The 26,520-nt window shown below is 43.2% G+C and overlaps 2 protein-coding genes and 1 long non-coding RNA gene across 6 annotated transcripts in view; 1 reads left to right on the forward strand and 2 right to left on the reverse strand.

Moving 5' to 3' along the window:
- hhatlb (hedgehog acyltransferase like, b) overlaps window positions 1–1,655 on the reverse strand; it is a 60,063-nt gene extending 58,408 nt beyond the window's left edge. For both annotated transcript variants that reach the window (XM_052015454.1, XM_052015455.1), the window contains exon 1: window positions 1,378–1,655. The gene's annotated coding sequence lies outside the window, so the exon portion shown is untranslated. The remainder of the gene's footprint in view (window positions 1–1,377) is intronic.
- LOC127570199 (uncharacterized) lies at window positions 1,075–26,365 on the forward strand. 3 transcript variants are annotated; one of them, XR_007956317.1, is made up of 5 exons: window positions 1,075–1,184; window positions 11,428–11,589; window positions 11,782–11,983; window positions 22,098–22,314; window positions 24,171–25,635. It is a non-coding gene; the product is annotated as an uncharacterized LOC127570199 (long non-coding RNA). The 3 variants fall into 3 exon arrangements; XR_007956318.1 differs by lacking the exon at window positions 1,075–1,184 and adding an exon at window positions 6,724–6,824; XR_007956319.1 differs by lacking the exons at window positions 22,098–22,314; window positions 24,171–25,635 and adding an exon at window positions 26,227–26,365.
- Window positions 20,933–26,520, reverse strand: part of ccdc13 (coiled-coil domain containing 13) — a 46,441-nt gene continuing 40,853 nt past the window's right edge. Inside the window, exon 15 of the mRNA XM_052015451.1 lies at window positions 20,933–22,320. Coding sequence (XP_051871411.1) covers window positions 22,164–22,320 — 157 coding nt within the window. The 3' untranslated portion in view covers window positions 20,933–22,163. The remainder of the gene's footprint in view (window positions 22,321–26,520) is intronic.

Here is a 26,520-nt window from a genome sequence, read left to right on the forward strand (position 1 = left end):
CCTTAGGGAAAATAATAGAAAAAATCTTTTATTGATGTTAGACACATTGAGCTGTAATTACCTGGCTTGTCCCTACTGCCCTTCATGAATAAAGCTGCCACATTTACTGTCCTCCAGTTATCTGGCATCTCAGGCTTAGCCAGCAAAGATCTAAATATCTCTCTCAGATCCCCAGAAATCTCCTCTCCAGCCTGGGGTACATGTCATCAGGCCCCAGGGATTTATCCGCCTTTAATCCCACCAAGAATCCGATGCCTCCTCCTTTTTAATGGGAACATTTGAGAAGTTCGCTGTCCTCATCCTTGAATTCACCAACTACAATATCCTACTCAGTGAATAGAGATGGGAAGTATCTCCTACCAACTTCTGGATCCATGCACAGATTTCCCCTTTGGTCCCTAATGAACCCCTGTCTTTCGCCTGTGAACTTTTTGCCCTTAATATATTTAAAATACTTCAGGGTTTTCCATAACTACCTTCAACAGTCATATCTCACAACCCCTTTTTGCCCACCTAAATTCTTTTTTAAGACCCTACTACATTTCCCATGTTCCTGGAGGGTCTCCCCATTTTTTCGGTCTTGGTATCTAACAATTCCCTTCCTTTTATCAACTCACCCCTGCTTTTATCTTTGGTATTATCTCAATGTACTTATGTATGGGATGATCTGTCTGGATGGCATGCAATCAAAAGCTTTTTACTGTATCTCGGTACACGTGACAATAATAATAACTCAAACCAATTATCATATCCCTTGACATCTAGACTTCCTTGGGCTTCTTGTTCTCACCCTTAAGGGAACAGGTTGACCCTGAACTCCCCACGATTCCATTTTTCAATGACTCCCACTTATCAGAAACAGAATTCAATTTAAAACCAATGAGAAATTGGTTTAACTATCTACACAATGGAGCTTCAAATTGTAAAATACAGAGAACAAAGGTGGGGTTCAGAGATTTTTTTTTAATCGTTTGCTCTCACGGCCTCGGTGACTGGAGACATAATTAGATGTTATGCAAATGTACACGATTAAAAGGAAGGAGACGGCGTAAACAAACGGGCCATTTGTTTCACCGGAAAGGGAAAAGCTGCTAAACCGTGCTACCCTGGCCCAGGCGAGTTACCGCAGTGACACTCGATAGCCCCTCGGATGGGCGGATCGAAACTCACCACAGAAATTGAAGGTGATTTTCTTTCTATCTTAATTAACGAACAATTTGCAAAAAAACAAAATGCAACATTGCGGCGGAGATTGCGCAAATTACTCGGGCTCTTCTGTGGAGACACGCAGAGAAATACAGCCCGTAGGCTAGCTTGTTACCATCAGCAACTGTACGATGCAGCAGCCTGCAATTTAGTTCAATGCACGTTACTGACCTTGAATCCAGTTGGTTAACAGGCGATCAACACACACCTGGAAGGTGGAATCACTCACAGCCTTGCGGATTGTTTTAAGAGGCCAGAAGGGAAAAAAAAATTCGCCTGTCTAACTTCGTCCCAGTGAATACATTTTTTGCTGATAGGATGAGCCTCGACTTGTACAAAAGGACAGCTCAGATGAGTATTTTTAAATTCAGCCGAACTCGAGGCATTTGGCTCGCTCCCGTACAGCTGTCTGTCAAACCTGCCCGTGCTCGGTAATTTTAGGAGACAGAGAACGAGGGTTTATTCTTCCCTAGACCAGTAAAGCTCACCCGCAGATGTCCTGGTAATTTGCCAGCACTCCTCCTGAAATTAACAACCCATCGCCTCTGTGCCATTTACCCCGTTAGTTTCACCTCGAAAGATATTATTGAACCCGTTAGTACAATTTTATCGATTGTTTTGCAATTTCCCCTCAGACTAAACTGCCATTTGAATTCCTTCCTGCTAAACGGGAGGGCTCTTCAGTGTATTGATGGACACTGCACAGGGATGTAAATCAGGGCCAGCTTTCTGAGTGTCAGATTGGAGATTAAAACCCCCGAATCCAAAAACAAAAATTGCAGACATTGGAAATTGAAATAAAATCAGAAAACGCTGGAAACACTCAGTAGGTCAGGCAGCATGCACGGAGAGGAAACAGAGTGAAGGTTTCAAGTCCATGACACTTGATTCAAAATTGGAAAAGATAGATTTCAAGCACGTTTTAATTTACGGGGGGGGCGTTGAGGAGAAAGGGGAAAGTCTGTGATAGGGTGGGGGGGGCGGCTAAGAAAGACTGAATGACACCAATTGTGGTGGTACTGGCTGAGCAAGGGAGATGTAAAACTTGTTGCATTACCTGTCTGGACAACAATGTAGAGGGTATGCATTTAAGGTGAGACAGGGTAAGTTCAAAGGAGATGTAGGGAGCAAGTGTTTTTGACACACTGTGGTGGGTGCCTGGAATGCACTGCTAGGGATAGTAGTGGAGGCTAAAAGGCTCTTAGATAGGCACATGGATGTGCAGAGAATGGAGGGATATGAAGAATCAGAATCAGGTTTATTATCACTGACTTACATGACGTGAATTTGTTGCTTTGCGGCAGCATTGTGTAGGCAGAAGGGATTCGTTTAGTAGGTGTTTAATTACTAGTTTAATTAGTTTGGCACAACATTGTGGGCCGAAGGGCCTGTTGTGCTGTACTCTTTTATGTGAATAGGAAATGATTTAAAACAGAAGGAGAAAAAATATTTTTAAAAAGCAATGTTGGAACTATGAAATACCCACTGGAGAAAGAAACACAGAAGCTGGAAATCTGAAATAAAAGAAAATGCCTGAAGTACCCAGCAGGTCAGGCAGCATCTGCGGAGAGAGAAACAGAGTTAATGCTTCAAGTCTGGGACCTTTCATCAAAACTGGGAACAAGAGAAAAACAAGGTAACTTTCAGTAGGAGAAAAAGTTGGGGAGAGATGGGTAGAACAAAGGGAATACCTCTGATAGGGCGAGACCCAGTGTGTTAACAGGTGCAGTTACAAGCACATTATGTTCCTTTGCCTGCAATGTGTTGTTAACAGTGAGGCTGGAGGACACGTCCAGCAGGCCAGACTATACAAATAGAAAAAAGAAAAACTAATCCAAAATAAACAGGTAGAAATGACCAGTTCTGATACAAACAGAAAAAACGTGAGTCAGCTAAAGCTGGAGAAACCAATATTGAAACCATCAGTTCTGATACAAATAAAAACTGAAAATAAATTCGACATTGAGTGTGAATTCCCCACGCCCGCCCTGACCTTTCCGTCTGTGGCTCCTCAACTGTTGCAATGAGGCCAAACAGAAGCTCAAGGAACAACATCTCATCTCTCTGGGCACACTGTGGCCTTCTAGACGTTATCAAATTCTCCAACTTGAGATTGTCTCTCTTTCTGTCTGTATCAGTACTGGCCATCCCTACCCGTGATCATTCTGACTCAGATTTTCTTTTTCTATTCATATCTCCTGGTCTGCTGGGCACATCCCACAACCTTGTTATTAACATTACACAGGGAGACATAATGTGCTTGTACCTGCTACCCTCACTGCACATATCAACCCACTTGGTCTCACCTTATCAGAGATATTCTCTTTGTTCCCTCCAATCTTCAACCACCTTCCCTCACCTCTTTTCTGCTACTGAAAACTAATTTGCTTTTCTATCTCAGTTCTGATTAAGGCTCCCAGGCTTGAAAAATTAACTTGTGCACACATGCTGCCTAACTTGCTGAGTATTTCCAGCACATCTTATGTTTTTATTTCAGGATTCCAGCATCTGCAGTTTTATTTCTGATATAAACTGGAGAAAGACTGATTATCAGAAATTTCCAATTTAATGTTAAGCCCTGAGGGCTGTAACATCAATATATGTAAAACAAGATGCTGTTCCTCAATCTTACATTGGGCTTTATTGGAACAGTGTAAGTTGTTTTGGAATAGTGTAAGAACAGAGTTGGAACCTGCTTTTATATAAGCACTGAAGGGTCAGTCATGTTTGTTCTTGTCCTGGTGAAGTGCTATTTTCAGTCACAGTCCAATGTAAGTATGTGTGTTTAAAACATGAGCTACCTTTATCTCTAATACTGTTAAGTGTTTGTTATCTGATGAATATTTTTCCCCTGAGAAACTGGTTGTGCACTAACTGATGTCAGGGGACCAACTCTTAAAAAGGAGCAGTCCAATTAAACACCATCACTGCCACCTACCCCCATTGCCTGTGAAACATAGAACAGTACAGTACAGGAACAGGCCCTTCAGCCCACCATGTCTGTGTCAACCTAACTAATCCCATCTGCCAGCACACAGTCTATAGCCCTCTGTTCCTTGCCTGTTCATGTGTCTGTCTAAATGTCTTTTAAACATTGCTATTGTATCTGCTTCCACCACCTCCCCTGGCAGCGTGTTCCAAGTGCCTACTACTCCTGCGTGTAAAAAAAACTCTCCTCATACATTTCCTTTAAGCTTTCCCCCTTTCGCCTTAAACCTACACCCCCTGATTTTTGACATTTTCACCCTGAGGAAAATGACTATCTACACCCCTCATAATTTTACATACTTCTATCAGGTCTCCCCTCAGTCTCCGATGTGCCAGAGAAAACAATCCAAGTTTGTCCCTCTCCTTATAGCTAATATGCTTCAATTTAGGCAACATCCTAGTGAGCCTCTTCTGCACCTTCTCCAAAGCCTCCACATCTATCCTGTAGTGTGGCGACTAGAACTACACACAATACTTTGAATGTGGCGGAAATCCCTTTCCTGGTTCATGTGGCCTCTAACAGACGCGGAGGTTGCAGAGTGGTGGGTCAAGGTATCATCTGTCCTTTCAGCTCCCTCCTCCTGATGTTGTACTGGACATTCTGCCTCTGTCCATGTACATGTACTGTAAGTGCCCCCCTTTGTTGTCATCACATTCGTTTCATTACAGAACTTTAGGAGGTCAGGGCTAGACAGGTTTCTTCCGCAGAGAAGAAAGGGGTTGTGACATGGTGCTTCATACACTGCCTCAGCTCCTGGCACCTCCAGGATGGAGAGAGTGGTGTGGAGACCATGTCTCCTGGTAGATCACCATTGGTCAGATTCAGGCCAAGGTACTGGGGAAGCTTGTGGGCCAGGACAGAAGATGAGGGTGTCCACCTCCTCAGTTACTAAGGACTACAGTGGGTTGCCTCCCATGAAGATGCAGATGTGTATGGAAATGGTTGATGCGTTTTCCAACCTGCCAGAGATGCTAAGGCACAAAGGGGGAGTCATGGCATTGAACAGAACCTGGAGCTCATCCTCATCAGTCAGCAATTACGGTCATAGCGTTGTACAGCATAGAAACACACCCTTCAGCCCACTGCTTCTATGCCTGTCTATAGGAATCCCACCTGCCTGCATTAATTCCATATTTCTCTCTATCAAGTACCTGTCCAGATGCCTCTTAAATGTTGTTACTGTTCCTACCTTCATTACCCCCTCTGGCAGCTCATTCCAGATGCCAACTACTCTGTGTGTGAAAAACGTACCCCTCAGATCCCATTTAAACCTCCCCCCTCTCACCTTAAACCCATGCCCTCTAGTCTTAGACATGCCTGCCATGGGGAACAGCCTCTGGCCATCTAACCTATCTATGCCTGTCTGATGGGCACCATTACATGGAGATCCAACCGGGGTAGGTGGTCTTGTCTTCCAAGGCAACATAGGGGAAGCCACCCAGAGTCTGCGCTCCACATTAGAAACTTAACCTGTTGCAATTAAAGCTTCACTCAATGCCGGCCAGACACAGACTCTGGAATCGTTACATGTAGCTGACCATTGGTATGGGCTTTAAGGCAGGGACATTGAGAATGCAACTTGATGTCCATTGGATTACAAGGCAGCCCAATCCCAGGAGAGCGCCAGTGGGTCAGTGAAGCAAGAGGGTGCTCTCCTTGGACTGAGGGGACTTAAGTGCTAGGATTTCCTGAAAGCAGGAATGAGATGGCTGAAGATTCTGCCATGTATAGCAAAGCAAATATAGAGGATGGTTTCTGCAGAGGTAGTAAAGCTGTACACTGCAGATGGGAGAAACTGTCCCAGAGTTGGACCAGATGTCGAGTTTAGTGGAAAGCACAAAATGGGACTGAGATTGCAGATGGTGGGGTCAGTCTGAGTTAGGAGACACGAGACAGCAGATGCTGGAATCTTGAGCAGCAAATAACCTACTGGAGGAACGCAGTGGGTTGAATAGCATCTGTGGGAGGAGAGGGATGGTTGATGTTTCGGATCAATACCCTGCGTCAGGACCTGCAGGGTTTTGACCCTTTCTTGCCACAGATACTGCTTGTCCCTCTGCATTCCTCCAGCAGATTGTTAGTCTGAGTGAGCTGGGAGATGAATCCGTCTGTGAGTTATGACGTTTTCAACCAAATCTGACCACCTGGACATTAATGCAAGAACAATACAAAGGTTTACTATTGTTGAGTGCATTGAATAGCAACCTTCCATTGATAATTGCAGAGTTAGTGTAAATGATCCAGAACCAGCTGCCCATTTGTCCACTTAACAAGCTCAGCTCAAGGGAGTCCAGAAATCAGAAGCTGCTGCTCAGATATCCATGATAGCATCATGAACAGATAGTGTTCCACCACCATTGTCATAGAATAGGGCCCTCAGCCCATTGTCCAGAATGACCACAAAGTGCCCATTTACACTAATTCCATGTTGTTCTCCTCAAATTTCCATCAATTCCCTCCCTACACACTAGGGGCAAATTTACAGTGGCCAATTAACCTACCAACCTACACATCATTGGGATATGGCAGGAAACTGAAGCTCCCGGGGGAAACCCACGTGATCACAGAGAGAATATGCAAACTCAGCAGCACTGGAAGTTGGATTGAACCTGAGTCCCCGGAATTGTGAGTAAGTGACTGAACTCGTTGTACCACTATGCTGCCCAATTTCCAAATAGGCATTACTCATATGACATTCCTTACACTGTAATACAAGCTTATATAAAGTGTCAACAAGCCCTTTGACGCAAAACAACAAATTTCAAGTCATACGTCAATGATAATAAATCTGATTCTTACATGGCAACATTACAATATCTATAGGTTTACTGGGCGTTGTGCTGAAGGAGTGTGAAATTCTTTTTCTTTCTACTAAGCTTTTAAACTTGGGGGTGAGAGTGAGCAGCAAGCTTCATATCCTTGTGAATGCAAAAAAGATTAAAACAAAACATTCCAAGTAAAATGTTTTGAGATGCTAGTCACACATTAAGAAGAATGCCCCTCATTTACATCTAAATCGTAGATGCCCAGACCATCATGCCAACTCTTAGTTTGGCCTGTTGGAGAGGGAGTTTTCATGTTCTATGTTCCTCCCCTTTGTCTCCCACCGTAGACACCAGGAGCAATAGAATTGGTCCTTCCTCCGCAATCTGGGGCAGGCACGGTAGTGTAGCAGTTAGCGTAATGCTATTACAGCATCAGCGACCCGGGTTCAATTCCTGCCGCTGTCTTTAAGGAGTTTGTACGTTCTCCCTGTGTCTGCGTGGGTTTCCTCCGGGTGCTCCGGTTTCCTCCCACATTCCAAAGACGTACGGGTTAGGAAGTTGTGGGCGTGCTATGTTGGTGCCGGAAGCATGGCGACACTTGCGGGCTGCCCCCAGAACACTCTACGCAAAAGATGCATTTCACTGTGTGTTTCAATGTACATGTGACTGATAACGATATCTCATCTTATCTTATTCCATCGTTGTGGAGATCAAGGAGGAAGTGAGTTGGGAAGAGGATCGGTTTGTGGGGTTTGGAGGAAAGGTTGTGGTGGGGACAGGAGGAAGATTTGAAGAGATTATTGTGGATTACTGAACCAGATTGTCTGTCCTGCCCAAGTACCAAAGGCAAAGTGAGGAGAACTTAACCTGGTGTCTACAACAACAACTGTTGTTAACATAGTAAGTTTGTGGACGACACCAAAATTATTAATGTAGTGAGTGGACAATGAAGAGGGTTATCTAAGTTTACAAGGGGATCTAGACCAACTTGGGAAGTGGGCCTGTTTCTATCCTGTATAACTCTATGACTCTATGAAACTCCCTCACTTGCACAGCTACATTCCCAAAGATTAGGTCCAGTATAAGACATTTTCTAGACAACTATTCATAGTTATATACAGTTTTTGTCTCCTTATCTAAGAAAGGATATATTGCCACAGAGAAAGTGCAGTGAAGATTCACACCAGTCTGTTTTTGGGGAAGGTGGGTATAACGATAAGGAAAGATTGAGTAACACTGGGACTGTAGTCTCTGGAGTTTAGAAGATTGAGAGATCTCATCAAAACATGAGATTCATAAAGGATTGACATTTCAGATTGAAAACCTAATGAAGTGTTTTTGACCTGAAACATTAACTCTGTTTCACTCTCCATTGATGCTGCCTGACCTGCTGAATATTTCCAGCATTTTCTGTTTTGATCTCAGATTTTCAGCAACTGCAATTTTTTGATTTTCAAAATTCTTAAAGACCTTGACAGGCTAAATGCAGGGAAGATGACTTCTAAAACCAGGGGTAGGACATTTAGGACTGAGGAGAAGTTTCTTCACCCAGAGGGAGGTGGACCTTTGGAATTCGAACTGCTGTGAAGTCACGGTCAACGTTCATTCAAAACAGTGATCAATAATTTTCTGGACATTAAAGCAATGAAGGGAAATGGGAAATGTGCTGGGAAATGGTGCTGAGGTAGCAGATCAGTCATGATGATGAATTTTGCAGCAGATCAAAGTTCTGGATAACCTACTCCTGCCCCTAATTCTTATGTTCTCATATAGTCCTGACCTCCATTCCATGGACTTTTGCTCTTTTCCTGACTCCCAACTAACCACCACCTCCCCCATCCATCCTACTGCCCCTACTTTCCCTTCCTCTCTATTTACTTAAAATCCTTAACATAGGAAAAAACAAAGGAAGGCCATTCGAGCCAGCATTGAAATACTGGCTCTTTGAAACAGTGATCCAATTAGTCCCACACCCCACAACTCTGTTCCTTTCCGTAGTCTTGTGAGTTTTTTCCCTTCGGATATTTATTCAACTTCCTTTTAGAAGATCCCATTGAATCCACTACCATTGCCATATTAGACAAAACCAACTTGCTGTGTTTATATTAAAAAAAAGTCTCATCTTCTCTCTAGTTCTTTTCCCAATTAGATTATCCCTTACTGACAGTTACTGTCCCCAACTGTGTTACTGACCCAGCTAGCTACAATATCTGAAATAAAAACAGAATATTCCAAACTCTCTGTGTGAACACTTCTTTTCTCATTTTCCCTTTAATCTTTTGACCTTGGTTTTTGATCCTACGGCTAAGGGAAATAGATCCTTCCTATTTACTCTCTCTAGGCGCCTCAAAGTTTTATACACCTTGGTTAATTCTCCCCTCGGCTTCTACTTTGAGAAAACTACCAACCAGTCTAATTTTTCCTCAAGGCTACAATTCAATTCAAGTCCTGGCAACATCCTTGTAAATTTCTCTGGGGCAGTCACATCCTTCCTACAAAGTGGTGATCAAAGGTTCATGCAGTACTCAAGGTGCGGTTAACATACTGTATGTACAGTTGTAGCATAAGCTGAATACTCTTGGATTCTATGCCTCAGCTAATAAAGTACCCTCTATTCCTTTTAACTATCCCATTGACCTTCAAGGTTCTGTGGACAAACAATCCAAGGTCCTTCTACTCTTCTCAATTCCTTTCACTTGATATATCACTCTGCCTTATTAGACTTCCCCAACTGTATTACCTCTCACTTCTCTGGATTAAATTCCATTTGCCTCTTCTCTGCCCAACCGTTCAGACTGTCTATATCTTCAAGCACGCTAAAGCTTTCCTCCTTACTGTCAACCACACAGCAATTTTTTGAACCATCTGCAAATTTTTTTACTCCCGACATTTGAAGTCTAAATCATTAGGACAGAGTGCTTAAATACACTAATAGAAAGTCGGCCCTTACTTTGAGTATGGAACATGAAAGTGGGGAAGTTTAGATTCAACCTTACATGGTGTTGGTTAGTTGGCATACATATTTGGTCTCCATACTTAAGGAAGAGTGTGCTTGCTTTGGAGGCAGTGTGGAGATGATTCATCAGGTTGATTCCTGAAATGGCAGAGAGATTGTGTTGAATAGGCCCACATTCACTAGAGTTTGGAAGAGGGGATCTTATTGAAAGGTATAGGCTAGACAGATTGGATGCAGAGAGGATGTCTCCCCTGGCTTGAGGCTCAATGGATGTGGAGTAAGGACTAAGATGAGGAGAAAGTTCTTCAATCAGAGAACGGTGCACCTGCCACAGAAGGCTGTAGATGTCACATTGTTGAATATATTTCAGAAAGAGAAAGGTGGATTTCTGGATACAAAAGGAATCAGGGAGTATGGGGAGAGAGCAGGAACACAGTAGAATCTGAAACAGGTTTATCACCACTGACTCTATGACATGAAATTTGTTGTTTTGTGGCAGCAGTACAGTGCAAATCCATAAAAATTACTATAAATTATGAAATAAATAAGTAGTGCAAAAAAAAAGGAATAATGAGGTAGTGTTTATGGATTCATGGATTGTTCAGAAATCTGATGGCAGCGGGGAAGAAACTGTTCCTAAATAATTGAGTTTAAGTCTTCAGGCCTGATGGCAGTAATGAGAAGAGGACATGTCCTTAATGATGGATGCCGCCTTCTTGAGGCACTGCCTCTTGAAGAGGTCCTTGATGGTGGGGAGGGTTGTGCCCGTGATGGAGCTGGCTGAGTCTACAACCCTCTGTAGCCTCTTGCGATCCTGTGCATTGGAGCCTCCATACCAGGTGGTGATGCACCCAGTCAGAATGCTCTCCACTGTACATATATAGAAATTTGTAAGAATCTTTGGTGACATACCACATTTCCTCAAACTCTTAACGAAGTAGAGCCGCTGGTGTGCCTTCTTTGTGATTGCATCAATGTGTTGGGCCCGGGATTGAGATATTGATGCCCAAAAACTCAAAAGCTGCTCACCCTTTCCACCGCTGACCCGTCACGTGAGGTTGTTGTTGCGACACCACTCAACCAAATGATCGATCTCACTCCTGTACGCCTCCTCGTTGTCATCTGAGATTCTGCCGACAACAGTGGTGTCATCGGCGAATTTATAGATGGCGTTTGAGCTGTGCCTGGCCACACAGTCGTGAGCGTAGAGAGAGTAGAGCAGTGGGCTAAGCACACATCCTTGAGGTACGCCTGTGTTGTCAGCAAGGAGGAGATGTTATTACCGATCCGCACTGACCGTGGTCTCCTGATAAAGAAGTCAAGGATCCAGTTGCAGAGGGAGGTACAGAGGCCCAGGTTTTGAAGCTTAAATGTTTTTAAATGGTGAACGGGTCAAATGATCTACTTCTGCTATTTTCAATGTTTCTGTTTAATCCTTTCTTTAACTCTGTAGGCTCTGTATTTTTATTATTATTCAGTTATTCACAATAACAACATTTTTCTCCCCACAGAACAGCCAAGGGAGCACCATGATTCTCTTGACACTGATTTGGTCCCCATTGCACCTGATGCACACCACCCAACAACGCACATCAGATCCTGTGTCCTACTCGCTGGTGCTTTCTCAACAACAGGATGCATTCTCCAATTGGTGGTATGCTGCACAGTCAGAGGTACCTCCCTGGGGGCAAAAGGGCGTAAAACCTGTAAGACAGGTTCAGTGATTTTCAGTTTTGCTTATTTACATATCTCTGACTTTATGTACTCTGAGTGTGAGTCATTGCCTTAAGAAGGGGGAAAGTTGGATATTAAATCATAGGAAGTGACGTGAGCTGCTATTTTTTAAAATTTTTTTTTATTTACAGCGTGGGAACAGGCCCTTCCGGCTCAACGAGTCCGCGCCGCCCATTTTAAACCCAAATTAACCTACCTGTACGTCTTTGCAATGTGGGAGGTGTTGAAGCAAACAACATAAATCCGAAAGGTTTCTTAACTCTCAACTCGTACATCAGTATCGCTCTCATCACCTGGCTGTAAGTTCCGAGTACTACCCAAGAATTGGAGCAGGTAATCCCACTTTCCAGCTCTTGTTCCATAGCATACTGGGTTATGAGTGATACTTTTTAAATATGATGGGTGCCAGTACTGAGGGAGTACTCAGTAGGGTGAAGGCAAAAGGGACTGCAGATGCTGGAATCTGGAATGAAAAGTGCTGGAAGAACTCAGTGGGTCAGGCAGCATCTGTGGAGACACAGGGTGTAAGTCGTCATTTCAGGTCAATACCCTGCATCAGGACTGAGAGTGTAGAGGGGAGATAGCCGATATATAGAAGTGAGAGGGAAGGGTGAGATAGGGGCTGGTAGGTGGAACCAGATAGGGGGGTGGGGATGATGGTCAGATGGGACCAGGCGAGAGAGAGGGAGGGAGGATGGGAAAGGTGAACAAATGGAGAAGAAACCTAAGTGGACAGGTGAGTGTGTGTAGGAGGAGAACACTGGGGGTGTGGGTAACATGAAACTGGAGAACCCATTCTTCATACAATTGGGTTGGAAGCTGCCCAAACAGAATATGAGATGTTCTTCCAATTTGCATTTGGCCTCTCCTTGACGATGGAGAAGGCCAAGGACAGATGAGTCTGTGTGTACTGGAGATCGGTGATTCCAAGTGACCACTTTGCAGAAGTGTGTGAAAATTCTTCCCAATGTCCTAGCCAATATGATGTCAGAACCGAGAATCATTGTCTCAAAATCAGGGGTCAGCCCCTGACAGAGAGGTAGAGAAATGTCTTCATCCAGTTAGTAGCAACTCTTCAGAATTCTTTATCCAAGCAGGCCATGGAGGCTTAGTTGCTGAGCTTATTTAAGGCAGACTTGTAGATTTTTGGATGTTGAGGGAATCAAGGGATATAGGGTTTGTGCAGGAAAGTGACACCGACATAAGAGACAAGCTATGCTATAGGTGAACAGTAGATCAGGTGCAAAGGGCTGAGTCATCTCCACCTGATTCTATTTTTTGTTTCCTTAGGCAGCACATTCGAGTTTTTCAAGGTCATTTCCAAGGAATATTCCTTCCAGCCCAAAGGCAATGTGTGGGAAGTTATTAATACTCCAACTATTGACTGATTTGGAAAGTGTTAACTAAGTTTTTTTTAAATTGCATGAGTATCTAAAATACCTGCCACACCTTCCAATGACACAATGGACTGATGAGACAGGAAGTGAGTGATAGCAGATCTCTCATGAGGGGGATGGAGCCTGAGAGAATCGTGCAGAGTCCATTGATCAGAGGGAGGGTGACCACACACCCCTAATTGGGTATGTCACAAAATTATAAACATCAAGTCCTAGTCCTGAGTTGAAGGACTCCAGGACAGCATTTGTCCAGGAATTGATTGACAAATTTTGTTTGGCACTTTGTCTTGGAAAAGCTGTTTTGCAGTTGGTCCGTTGCTTGGCCAAGTCATGCCTGGCCAGGGGGATGGGGCTCAAACAGTCCATGTTACCAGTGGCTGGAAGGGGGTTAGTGAAATCTGGTTTGTGAAGTGGCAGTGACTTGTGACATGGTGGCAAATTGAAGTAGATTCGCAACTGCTGGTCGACGGAAGAAATGCAGGTGAGTTATTAAGTCTACCCAAGCCCAACATTTTGAAAATAGCATACTTTATAAAAGTTATCACTCTAATCACTAGCTTCACTCCTTCCCTCACCAAAGCCCAAGTTGTCTTGCTGCTCCCAGAGAGACTTTACTGATTTGATTTTTAATGATTTTTGTCTCAATTGAGCATTGATTTTCGTCTCAACTGAGCATTGATTTTCATTCTTGGTGAGGTGAAGTGCTTTGACCTCCTGTAAAACAGCAGGGCTCTGTTTGTTTCCTAATTCATTCAGTGTGGGTAGGGGTTGGAGGTGGGGTGTTGTGATCAACAGTAGATATTGCAGCTGAAGCAGATGCTGTAAATATGTAATAATAAAAGCACTGCAGAGGGAAAGAACGGTTAAAAGAACAGGTAATGTTTCAACACAATGGCCATTCATAATACCTATGAAAGCTCACCAAATTGGAACCTTTAGGTTCTTTCTCCGCAAACATTGCCTAACTTGCTGTCTGTTTTCCAGTATTTAAACAGATCGAGTGGATGTGGATTAATGGAGATTGTGTGATTGCAGGGTCAAAGCCTTCCAACAAAGTCTGGTTCTTGAGATTTTATGGTGATTCAGAAGTGAGGCGGGTTCCACATTATAGTTTGGGTGGTGTACAATTCTTCTGCTGCCAGTGACTTAGAGCTATTCATCAGTGCCCAGTTTTGGACTGTCCAAATCTGTTCCATGTAGAACATTGGTGGTACCACACTGTAGAATGGAGTGCGTCCCCATAACATTTGGGAGGTTCTTGGCTGGAAATTGGGGACAAGTGGTGAGGTCACAGATCAGCCTGATTCAGCTGAATGGTAGAACATTCAAGGTCACTACGCTACCTATGTTTCTTGCATCAGTGTAAGCACCACTGATGCCGATGAGACTGGTGTAGCTTTCTCCCTTATGCAATTCGCTCATCATCTGGCTGAAGGTCAGGCTGGAAGTTCCGTCATTCAGAAATCAGTTGATGCTTTGGTCTGTGCCCACACTTATCATATAGTATATACATTAATAGAGCACTTTAGATTTAGTTAAAACTTCCCAACTTGCTTCAACAGAGCTATGGACAAAATGTGACCCAGCCACATAAGAAGATACCAAAGTGTGAACACAATTTTATCAAAGGGATAGGTTTAAGGAGCACCTGGAAGCAGATAGTTTAGAGAGAAAATTGCAGAGCTCTGGACTTTGGTAGCTAATGACACAGCTGCAACAATGAGGCAAATGAAAAAATGAGGATGCATGAAAGCCAGCTCTGAAACATATCTCCACAGACACTGCCTGAGATGCTCAGTGTTTTCTAGGATTTTCTATAATTTTGGCATTGTAACTGGATTGAGTGAATGTGTCACAATGTCACACGAAGAGCAAGATCGCGGAGAACCCAAATGCAGAACACCAGTCCGAGACTGGTGTCAGGATGCTTCCTTGGAACCGAACGCAGAACAGCAAACAGAAGGAATCTTGCCTCAGGGCTCTGAGTCCCAACACTAAAACAGGGTTTTCTAGGAGAAACAGCAAAACCAGGACTGCTCTAGAGTTGCCGGCTCTAAGCAGCCAGGAAATGAAGTATACCCAGAGATAGACCAATAATCTGGCAACCAGTGATTGTGAAACCAGGGTTCTTATACTAGTCTCCCTGATGGAACTCAGGTGTGTGTCATTAGGCAAATAGTAGTGCATGGAAACCATGTGCTGCACAACAAGGCCCCATCAATGGGGATAAGGGGCAGAATCGAGAACCAGCACTCGGAACCATGACAGAGTGTGGTTAAAGGTACAGAAGGTTTTAAACAGGGCTGGTTCAATATGGATTTGTCATTTGTAGTTGGTAATCAACAGTAGGGTTCCTTACTTTGAGCTGAGGCTTTAGGGCCTGGAATTAACGTTAAGGATCCTGAATTCTCTGCACTGTCTCTGTTGTCCTTTCTCTGGTTTAAAATCAAAATAGTAGAATGAAAAGAAATGCTCAGCAGACTGTACAGCTCAAGTCGTCACCAGATGAAGAGGAGCTGTCCAGTCTAATCCCAGTTCCCAACTCCTGGACCTTGGCCTTCATGTGATTATTCAGTATTTTGTTTAAATAGGATGAAGGTTTGTTTTACCACCCATCCAAGCCACGAGTTTCAGATTCCCAGCAGCTTCTGTGTAAAAAAAAACAAATCTTGTCAATTCCACTCTGCTGCCCTATACCCTAAATCTGTGGTCCCTAGTTGTTCCATATTCCCTTACAACATAGGAGGACATTTTGACCCATCCGGTTTATGTTGGCTCACAGAGCAATCCCTTCCCCACTAATTGTCCCTCTGACCTACTAGCCTGCACATCTTTGGGATGTGGGAAGAAAGTGGAGCATCTGGGGGAAACCCAGAGGGTCACAGGGAGAACGTGCAAACTCCACACTGGCAGCACCCGAGGTCAGGATTGAACCCATGTCACTGGAGCTGTGAGGCAGCAGCTTTACTAGCTGCACCACTGTCTATTGTTGACCACTCTGCTAAGAGAAATGGGTTCTTCCTATTCACTCAATGTAAGCCCATTGTAATTTTATATACTCAATTAAATCTACATTCAGTCTTCTCTGTTGCAAAGAAAACAAGCACAGCCTCTGATAAAGCTTCCAGTCCTAATGAATGGTCTCGACCTGAAATATCAACTGTTTATTTCCCTCCATAGGTGTTGTCTGACCTCAGTTCCTCCAACATTTTGTGTGTAAAGCACAGCCTCGTTAATCTTTACTCCTAAATGAAACTCTCCATTTGTGGTAACTTCCTTGTGTGTATCCCCGGTACCCTCTCTTGTGCTACCTTATCCTTGCAATGTTAAGGTGGCCAAAACTGTACAATTATTGAAATAGAACCATACAGGCACAGTAGTGTAGTGGTTAGCGTAACGCTTTACAGCACCAGCGACCCGGGTTCAAAGCCAGCTGCTGTCTGTAAGGAGTTTGTACGTTCTCTCCGTGTCTGCGTGGGTTTCCTCCGGGTGCTCCGGTTTTCTCCCACATTCCAAAGATGTATGGGTTAGGAAGTTGTGGGCATGCTATGTTGGTGCTGGAAGCGTGGCGACACTCGCGGGCTGCCCCTAAAACATTCTACACAAAAGGTGCATTTCACTGTGTGCTTCGATGTACATGTGACTAATAAAGAAATCTTAACTGGCTAGCTGTTATATTCTGTGCCTTCACCAATAAAATGGTGATGCAGGAGTATTGGATGTAGACTATAATTCTGAGAATGATCATGAATCTTATAACTGGCACTTACTCAAGTTGTCAATGGTGCCAGGCATCATACTGTCAACCATGAACTCTTCCAGCCAACACGAGGATGCTTTGTGTGCTAGGGAGCTAATTCTGGAAAGGTGATACATGTGGATGAATGAGAGCAATCTCTATAGGCAGGCAGGCAGGCAGGCAGAAAAACAGCTTCTTAGTGTAGAATCTGGGACAAAAGGAGTTCAAGTGTTTCTCTAGTTCAAAATTTTCAGTTGAAGAAATTCCAGACCCTTGGACAGCAATTAAAATATGTTTGACAACTTGGAATTTTAACATGGAATACAATAAAGTCTGAAGTGAGAAAAGAGCATTAAATTTGCTGAACTTATAGCATTGGATTTGCTGAATTTATTCAGTCCATTACCCAAGGTTTAGAGTATAATCAGCACCTTGTGCCTGTTCTGCCATTCAATGAGATTATGGCTAACTTTTACCTCTCTGTCACTTTCCTACTACTACCCTGTACCTATTGGCTTCTTTAATATCTTAAAAACCAACCAATTTCTGTCTTGAATGTCCTCAGCAACTGAGCCTCCACCGACCTCCTGGTTGGAGAATTCCAAAGATGCATTATCCTTTGACGGAAAAAAATTCTCCTCATCTCACTCCTGAATGGCTGACCTGTTATTTTGAGGCAGCTGGTTCTAGATACCTCAGCAGGTGAATCAACAATCCTGCATCTACATCAAGTACCATGACTCAGTTGGATAACCTCTCAGACTTTAAGCTCCAGGGAGTATAGGCCCAGTCTGTTTGATCTCCTCTTGTAGGGCAATTTCTGCCCATCCCAGGAATCAATCTGGAGAATCTTTGTTCCACTCCCGTTATTGCAAGTATATCCTTCCTTAGGGAGACCAGGTCTGTACCCAACATTCCAGTAAGACATGATTGCAGTAAGACGTCTTTACTCTTGTAGTCACATCCTCTTGCAGCTAAAGGCCACTATATTGTTTGCTTTCCAAATTGCTCACTCTACCTGCATATTAAATTTACAGTGATTTGCAAATTTCCTGTTGGATTTTCAAGCCTTATTTGTTGTAAACTATGTACTAATTCTTTAAATGTTAGCCATTGTTTGTTTACTGCCATATCATTTACTCTAATGTTCTAATCTACCTAATGTCCTTGTAGTTGGCTTTGTTTAGGTTCAAGACCTAGTTTGTGGACAGATCAGTGGACCACTATGGCCACCCAGGCTCCTACCCTCACCTGATACACATTTGGCCCTTTTTTAGAACTACGAATCCACCTGACTCCTCCACAATAACCCCTCACACAGTCAAAGAAAATCCTTCTGTTCTCAAAGAAGCACTTGAGGCTTGATTTGTAGGCTGTGCTCACTGAATTTAACATAGTGTTTCCATTCTGCATTTTAATATCTGCTTTTAAGCAGTTTTAATTACTTTGTGATATTGCTTTGTATTTAAATGATTTTGCTTAATCAGACAAGCTTGATCTCGGGACGGAAACAGTTCTTGCTTTTGCTGTTTCAGTGGTATGACGCGGATCTTCTTGCTCATTAACCAGAGGAATGGAAATGGAAACTGAAGTTATTCTAGGAAAACGCTGATCCTTTTTTTCTTGGCTTTACCAGATCCTAGTCAACTCTGCATTAGGTTCTGCAGTGAGCAGCCGGGCAAGAGCAAGAGTCAGCTTTCTCTGAGGGAAATGCTCTGCCTCTAACCCCTCTTGCTGCCCCTCTCAGCTGCTGTGTTTCTATAAATGAGGCTGTTACATTCTTAAGGCAGTCAGACATCTGTCTCAAACGTTTCGGAGGTGATGATGAGGAGAAACTCGACCCTCGAGAAATCTCCCAGCGTAGCACCGTATTTAGAATGCAGGACTTTGCAGCTGCTTTTTTTAAGCATAGCTTCAGTTCTCGTTAATTTTGATCAAACAACTCAATGTCATAATTAAGCCTGGTGCTAAAATTGTCGCCAGTAAGGAGTTGGTTCATGTTGGGTGTAGGGTACACAGGTGGCAGGCTTCTTCTCATTTCTGGACAGTCAACAGCAGCAGAATAACATTGGTGGCACCATTAGCACCACCAACCTTCTCCTCTCCAATAACCACACGCTAGGACATTCTGTAGCCACCTCACCCTGCTGTGGTGTGAGGGGTAGATTTCCAAACATCTACCTCCTCCTTAGCTGACCAGCTAGTTCAGCAGTTCAGCACCATGAAAGGGCAGCACTGTGTTGCAGCCGGTAGAGCTGCTACCTCGCAGCACCAGAGACCCGGGTTTGATGTTGACCTCTGGTGCTGTCTGTGTGGAGTTTGCACGTCCTCCCTGTGACCATGTGGGTTTCCACTGGGAGCTCCAGTTTCTTCCCACATCCCAAAAACATGCGGGTTGGTCGATTAATTGGCTGCTGTAAATTGCCCCTAGTGTGAAGGTGAGTGGGAGAATCTGGGGGAAATTAAATGGGGTTAATTTAGGATTAGTGTAAGTGTGTGATTGGCAGTTGGCAAGGATTTGGTGGGCCAAAGGGCCTGTGTCTCTGCTATATCTCTCAGTGATTCTATGAAAGGGGATCAAACCTCGTCTTCCTGACTCTCTGTAGCTCAGCTCCCCTCAGGTATATCATTAGTTTCTTTTGTACCTTCCATTAATCTGAATGACTGTTTGAAGTGCCCTTGCATAAAGCTCTTCCTTGCTTTTTAAGAGCTGAGGCTTCACGAGCCTCATTCCACCCAACAGACTCGTCTATTCCTTCCTTCCTCATCTTATTATCTTGCTTCCCTTATTTACTGTTTTCCTCAACCACAAGTAGTGAGTTGGACTTTCCCACTATTCTCTGAGTAAAGAAGACACAAGAGGCAGTCTGGAGCAAAAAAAACACAAACTGCTGGGGGAACTCAGTGGGTTAGACAGCATCTGTGGAGGCAGAGGGATGGTCGATGTTTCAGACTGAGACCCCGCATCAGTCCTGAGAAACACTGTTTAAATGCAAGTTGTTCTTTCTTTATACTGTACTTCCTCTTTCCTACCTCCAACCTAATTCCCCCAAAGGATGGCAACTCAAAACACACTTTCATTTTTATTTCTTGTCTATTATGTAGAATCTAAAGCTGTGATAATACAAAGGCCTTGTTAGACTGTGAGGAGTTCTGGGCACCATGACTAAGGACATCCTAGCCTTGGAGGAGGTGCAGTGTGCACTTATCAGCGAGATACCTTGCATACCTTAGGGTTAAATTAGGAGGCGAGAATACAGATACAGCATTGTATTCCATGGTATTTCCTTGTATTTCTTTGACTGTATTTCTTGTGAATGCTGTGTCTCTGATGCTATGTGCCTGTGATGCTGCTGCAAGTAAGTTTTTCATTGCACCTGTGCACACATGTACTTGTGCATTTTATCAATAAAGTCGACTTTGACTTTGGTTTAAGTTTACAAGGGAACTGATAGGGTTGATAGAACATATTTCTGCTTGTTGGTGAATCTAGGTCTAGGTGGTACTGCCTAAAAATTAAAGCCAGGACTTTCAGGGAAGAAGCTGAGAAAAGTTCTTACACAAAGAATGATAGAAATTTTGAACAAACTCCCATAAAGAGTGGAAGATGTAATTGTTAATCTTAAATCTGATATTGATAAGGTTTTTGATTATAAAGGAATTAGGGAATATGAGGTGAAGCTGTACAAAAGGAATTAGGTGGTAGGTCAGCCACAATCTCAGTTGATGGCAGAACATCCCCAATGGGCTGAATTACTTTCTCCTATTCTGGTCTATGTCTCTTGGAAGCCCACATAAACAATAACCATCGACATTCCCTTAAGTATTTGCTGGAAATCTCCTCCAAAAATTCAGCTAGGTTTTGGAAACCTGACTTATTCTTTACAAGGCAACAATGGCTCCCTCTGATCAGTCAATATATGTCCAGCTATTGTGTTACTAGTGGATTCCGTAATGGATTCTTGTGACTACATTACAATATCTTTTTGTCGTTCTTAAATAATGAAGTGACATTGTAAATGACTGAACTTTTGAAATAAAAGAAATTCATAACTAAAACGCTGTTCACCTTAAGATACTAAGTCTAGTAACATCCTCCCCTCAGTTTATTATTCATCAAATGGCATTTTGTATCTTGAAAAAGTAAGCAAGTTGCATGATAACTTCCTGTTCCATAGTATGAAGGTACATTTATTTCTAAATGAGCTTTAGTATATTTGCACATTTACCTGAAAGAAGTTACCTACAATCCTTCTGAGTGTACAAGGCTTCACTGAGATGAAGGGAAGCAATGCTGGGAACGTGACTCTCTCCTGCCACGTATATATCTTTGGATCAGTACAAAATGGACCACATACCAATCAAAGCTTCCTGGGCAATGTATCTCAATCTGGATGCAAGGAGGAATGTCCATGTTTTACGCAGTCCAACTTCGGGCAGTGAGGAATGAGGCTATTGAATTAGCGGCAACCTACTCAGAGCAGTTTTGCCCTATCAACTGCTATGTAGTAGGAACTACATACAGAGACTGGTATTAATGCTCATCAAAGACTGTTAACAAGTTCCAAATGTGAAGAATGGTGTTACCAATAACTCTGACTATCTCATTTTGGCTTTTTAATCAGAGATTGCTCTGAGAACTGGCATAGAGTTGATGGGCCGAATGGCCTCCTATGCTTTAGGAAATATGAGAAAATATATATTAACTTCTCTATTTAAAGTCTACTTTCTTCAGAGTAGACCAGTAATGTACAATTTGTACATGTGGTTGCACACAAGGTGACAAATGGGGCTTTGAGTTAACATTAACAATAATTGTGGTGTCAATTCAAAAGCTACAGTTCTTATGAGCCATTGTACCAGCCGCTCCCCATGCTGGTCTGTGCTTTCCATTGTTTACTGCATTCCTTATACCTCTGGTATGATCAATTAACACTTGGTAAAAGCTTTTTGGCTGGACAGCAAAATAAAAACATTGTAAGGCATTCTGGAGAGAGTCGGAAACTGTGATGGGAGGAAACCACAGATGGTTTGACTGGCATGCCTCATTTGTCATCTTGCATGATTTTGACTGCTCAGTAATTTGAGATATAAAAGACAGGAGCAAGCCAAATAGCTGTATATAATCACCCAATTAGCCCAGTCTAGCCTGCAAAAGTTCAAGCTAAATGTTACTAAAATAAAAACAGAAAATGTCAGGGATACTCAGTAGTCAGGTCGATTTCAGATTTCCAGCATCTACACTTGTTGCTTTTCAGTGACGTTACTGAATTGGCTTTGTTCTTTCTTCTTTTGACTACTCGTTCTCCAGATGCAAGATATTTTAGATATCTCCAAACCAACATCAAGGAATATTGCTTCAGCTGAAGTAGTGGATTTAATTCTTTTCTTTGTGCTGTCGAAGAGCTTGTAGGAAGACCTGCTTCACCTGGCTTAACATGTCATGATACAATTTCAGATCTTCTTCCTTGGCTTTTAAAGTGCTCTGCAAGCCTGTCTTTAAGGCCTCGTTTTCATCTAGCTGTATGGTGAGTCTGAAATCAAAAAGATGCCACAGCTTTACATTCAGTTTGGGTTGGTGGATTAATGTGAAAGCTTGCGGGGAGGGAAATGTTACAGCAGTCTCTCATGAAGCACGGAAATAGGCCCCTCAGCCCACAAAGACCTCACCCACCACCATGCACCCATTTACACTAGTCCCATGTGCACTAGCACATTCCCATCAATGCTCCCCCAGATCCTACTATTCAGCAACATACTAGGGGTAATTTACTGCAGCCAATTAGCCTAACAACCTGCATGTCTTTGGGATGTGGGAGGAAACGGGAGCACCCGGAGGAAACCCACACAGCCACAGGGAGAACATGCAAAGTCCACAGAGACAGTGCCAGAAGTCAGGATTAAACCCAGGTCACTGGAGGTGTGAGACCATAAGACCATAAGACAAAGGGGCAGAAGTCGTCCATTCGGCCCATCGAGTCTGCTCCACCATTCTATCATGAGCTGATCCATTTTCCCATTTAGCCCCACTCCCCTGCCTTCTCACCATAACCTTTGATGCCCTGGCTACTCAGATACCTATCAGTCTCTGCCTTAAACACAGCCGCCCGTGGCAACAAATTCCACAGATTCACCACACTCTGGCTAAAGAAATTTCTCCGCATCTGTTCTGAGTGGGCGCCCTTCAATCCTGAAGTCGTGCCCTCTTGTACTAGACTCCCCTACCATGGGAAACAACTTTGCCACATCTACTCTGTCCAGTCCTTTTAACATTTGAAATGTTTCTATTAGGTTCTATGAGGTCCCCCTCATTCTCCTGAACTCCAAGGAGTACAGCCCAAGAGTCGTCAAATATTCCTCACATGTTAACCCTCTCATTCCTGGAATCATTCTAGTGAATCTTCTCTGATCCCTCTCCAACGTCAGCACATCCTTTCTTAAATAAGGAGCCCAAAAGTGCACACAGTAGTGAGGGAGCAGCTCTACCAATTGCACCACTGTGCCTTTCATTGTGCTGCTCTAGGGAAGGATTAGAGTGTAACTAATTGGAGGACTATATCAAAGAGCTGGCACAGGCACAATGGGCCTAATGGCATCATTCTGTGCTGTGCCATTCTATTATTCCATTTGCTGGGTGTTATTCATGGCTCAGTAGCAGCCTGAATTCCACTTGTGATTACTGCTTGGTTACATAGATAACAGGTAGCCAAAACTTGCATTCTTGAGTCATACCAGTTCAAGCAGAGCAATCATTCAAATGGGCAAAAATTCCAGCCCAAAGCAAAGCACCACCATCATCAGAACAGTTTAAAACATCAGGTACTGTGATTGAAAACATCAATCACAATCTTTGAATCATACCAAAATCCCTTTTATTGATCCGGTAATGGAACACTTGTCATACTGCAGAAAAATGAAATGAGGTCCTGTTGCTACTCTCATTGGTTGGTTTTGGGTAAAATACTTGAGTATTCTCACACTGCTATAACAACAAATTATATATTGAACATTTAGTTTGGCTTTAAAACAAAAATAATATGCAGTTCTGGCCTGAGGTATTCTAAATTGCAATACGATTTGAATTGTATTCCTTGAATTGGGGTGTGGGTTAATATAGTGTCAAGGGCTGCTGTACAGCTGAGAAAGGCTGCTTTATTAACTTCTAAACAAAGAAATATAAACATTAATTAGATTTATTTGCATCCTCACATTGCCAAACAAATTCAGCAGCAAAATAGCATTTCAAATTCTACTTTTTGTCATGTGAAAGTTTTTGTTTAATTCAAACAGATTTTCCACATGGGGTAAAGGATATTATCATCAATATAGAATATTATTTAAAAACCACATTCTATATGTACTTAATTGTGTGTATCATTTATAGAAGTTCAAGACGGCTAATTGTTTTGGCACAACTTTCATGCAAAAGGATTAAAACAATCCCCAAGAGGACAATGCAGGTCGGCAAGAATGGAGCATCCTACAGCCAGCCGTTGGTAGCCAGGAACCTCCTGTCACTCACATCAATTTCTGATGCCGTCCAACGTGACCATGGGACAAGGAGGATCACTGTCCATACACATTTCTTGATTGCATTTCACTTGATTCATGAATTTGAGACAAAGAAATCTGCCCCATCCCTTTATTACTATCATTGAAAAAGACAATCGTGTCAGCTAAATCTTAAAAGCATAAGATGTAACTCCTGTGTGAATTAAATAATCCCAACAATGTATAACACCTTTATATATGGACTTAAAGTGTATACTTTAATGTGTGCCCCCTTTATTGAGTTCTCAAACTTGGCTACCTTGCTGTGGTAAGGTAGAGGGGTGGACAGCAACAAGCCATTGGAAAAAAAGGCTTACAGTAGAGGGAAAGGCCTCTTATAACCTACTCAGGCCCACTTCCTCAACTCTTCCTCCAATACGAGGACAACTCCATTGGTGCTGCTCCCCGAACTTATGCAGAACTTGAAAATTTCCACTTTGTTCTTACCTTTACGAGGTCCATCTCTGACCTTTCCCTTTCCTTTCTGGATCTCTCAGTCTCCATCTCAGGGGTTTGGCTAGCCACCAATATCCACTACAATCCCACAGACTCCCACAGCTACCTTGATTATACTTCCTCCTACCCTGATTCCTGAAAGGACTCTATTCCATTTCCTCGGTCCCTGTTGCATTTGATCCGATGATGCATTTGATCCATCATCAAAGATTCCCACCATCCGGGCCATACCATTTTCTCACAGCTACCATCAGGCAGGAGATACAAAAGCCTGAAATCCCACACTGCCAGGTTCAAGAACAGCTACTTCCCTTCAATCATTCGGTTCTTGAAACAACTGGAACAACCCTAATCACTGCAGTTGACCACGTTGATCAATTTGCACTAAAATAGACTTTGTTTTTTTTTGTTCTAATGTGTTCTTTCTTGTAAAAATTGTGTATAATTTATGTATAATTTATGTTTTTCTTGTGGATGCTGCTATGTGCCTGTGATACTGCTGTAAGCTTAAGATATTTATTTATTAGTCACGTGTACATCGAAACACACAGTGAAATGCGTCTTTCTGCGTTACTGAGAATGTGCTGGGGGCAGCCCGCAAGTGTCGCCACGCTTCTGGCACCAACATAGCACGCCCACAGCTCCTAACTGTACATCTTTGGAATGTGGGAGGAAACCGGAGCACCCGGAGGAAACCCACGCAGACACGGGGAGAACGTACAAACTCCTTATAGACAGTGGCGGGAATCGAACCCGGGTCGCTAGCGCTGTAATAGCGTTACCCTAACCACTACACTACCTACGTGTACTTGTGCATATGGCAATAAATTTGACTTTGACATTCTGCAAAAGTGCCTCTGAAATGTCTTCCCTCTTCCTTATCTGTCGCTTCCCTTGTCCCTTAGTGGATAGAGCCTTTGACCAAAGCTCAGCTATTTCCCACACCTCTGCTTTCACCCGTTCTCCCCCTGAACAAGAATCACGTTCCCCTGGTCCTTACCTTTCACTTCACCAGTTCCCCATTCAATGTATCATCCTGTGCAATAGCTGCCAGATCCAACAAGATTCTACCACCAGAGACATAGTCCCTTCCCTTCCCCTTTTGTATTTCATACGGATTGCTCCCTTCGTGACTTCCTTATCTGTTCTTCCATCCCTACATACTACTCCCTGTCATAAGACTCTTTCTCATGCAACCTCTGGAGGTGCAACACTTGTTGACTTTTCTCTTCCCTTCCCACCATCCTTGGACCCAAAAGGTCCTTCCAGGTGAAGCAGCGATTCACTTACACTTCTAGTGTACTGCACTTGGTGTTCACAATGTGGCCTCCTCTACAATGGAGGAACCAGATGCAGATTGGGTGATGGCTTTGTGGAGTACCTGTGTTCAGTCCACAGAATGACTCTGATCTTCCATTTGTCTACCACCTTAGTTCACCATCCCACTCCCGCTCTGATATCTCTGCCTGTCGCCTCCTGCATTGTTACAACGAAACCCAATGCAAGATTGAGGAACAAGACCTCGTCTTCCGTCTGGGCATGTGGCAGCCTGCTGGACCCGATATCAAGTTCTCTAACTGTAGGTAACATGCTCTTTCTTCCTGTCTACGTAAGAACATGGGCATGTGCCTGAATGCCAGAACCACATCAGCAACAAATTACACAGCCACAGTATCCATCACATGTTATCAGTCTTTCAGTCTATCAGAGAAATTCCCTTTTTTCTG

Source organism: Pristis pectinata, chromosome 5 (genome assembly GCF_009764475.1).
Source record: "Pristis pectinata isolate sPriPec2 chromosome 5, sPriPec2.1.pri, whole genome shotgun sequence".
Taxonomy (NCBI): Eukaryota; Metazoa; Chordata; class Chondrichthyes; order Rhinopristiformes; family Pristidae; genus Pristis; species Pristis pectinata.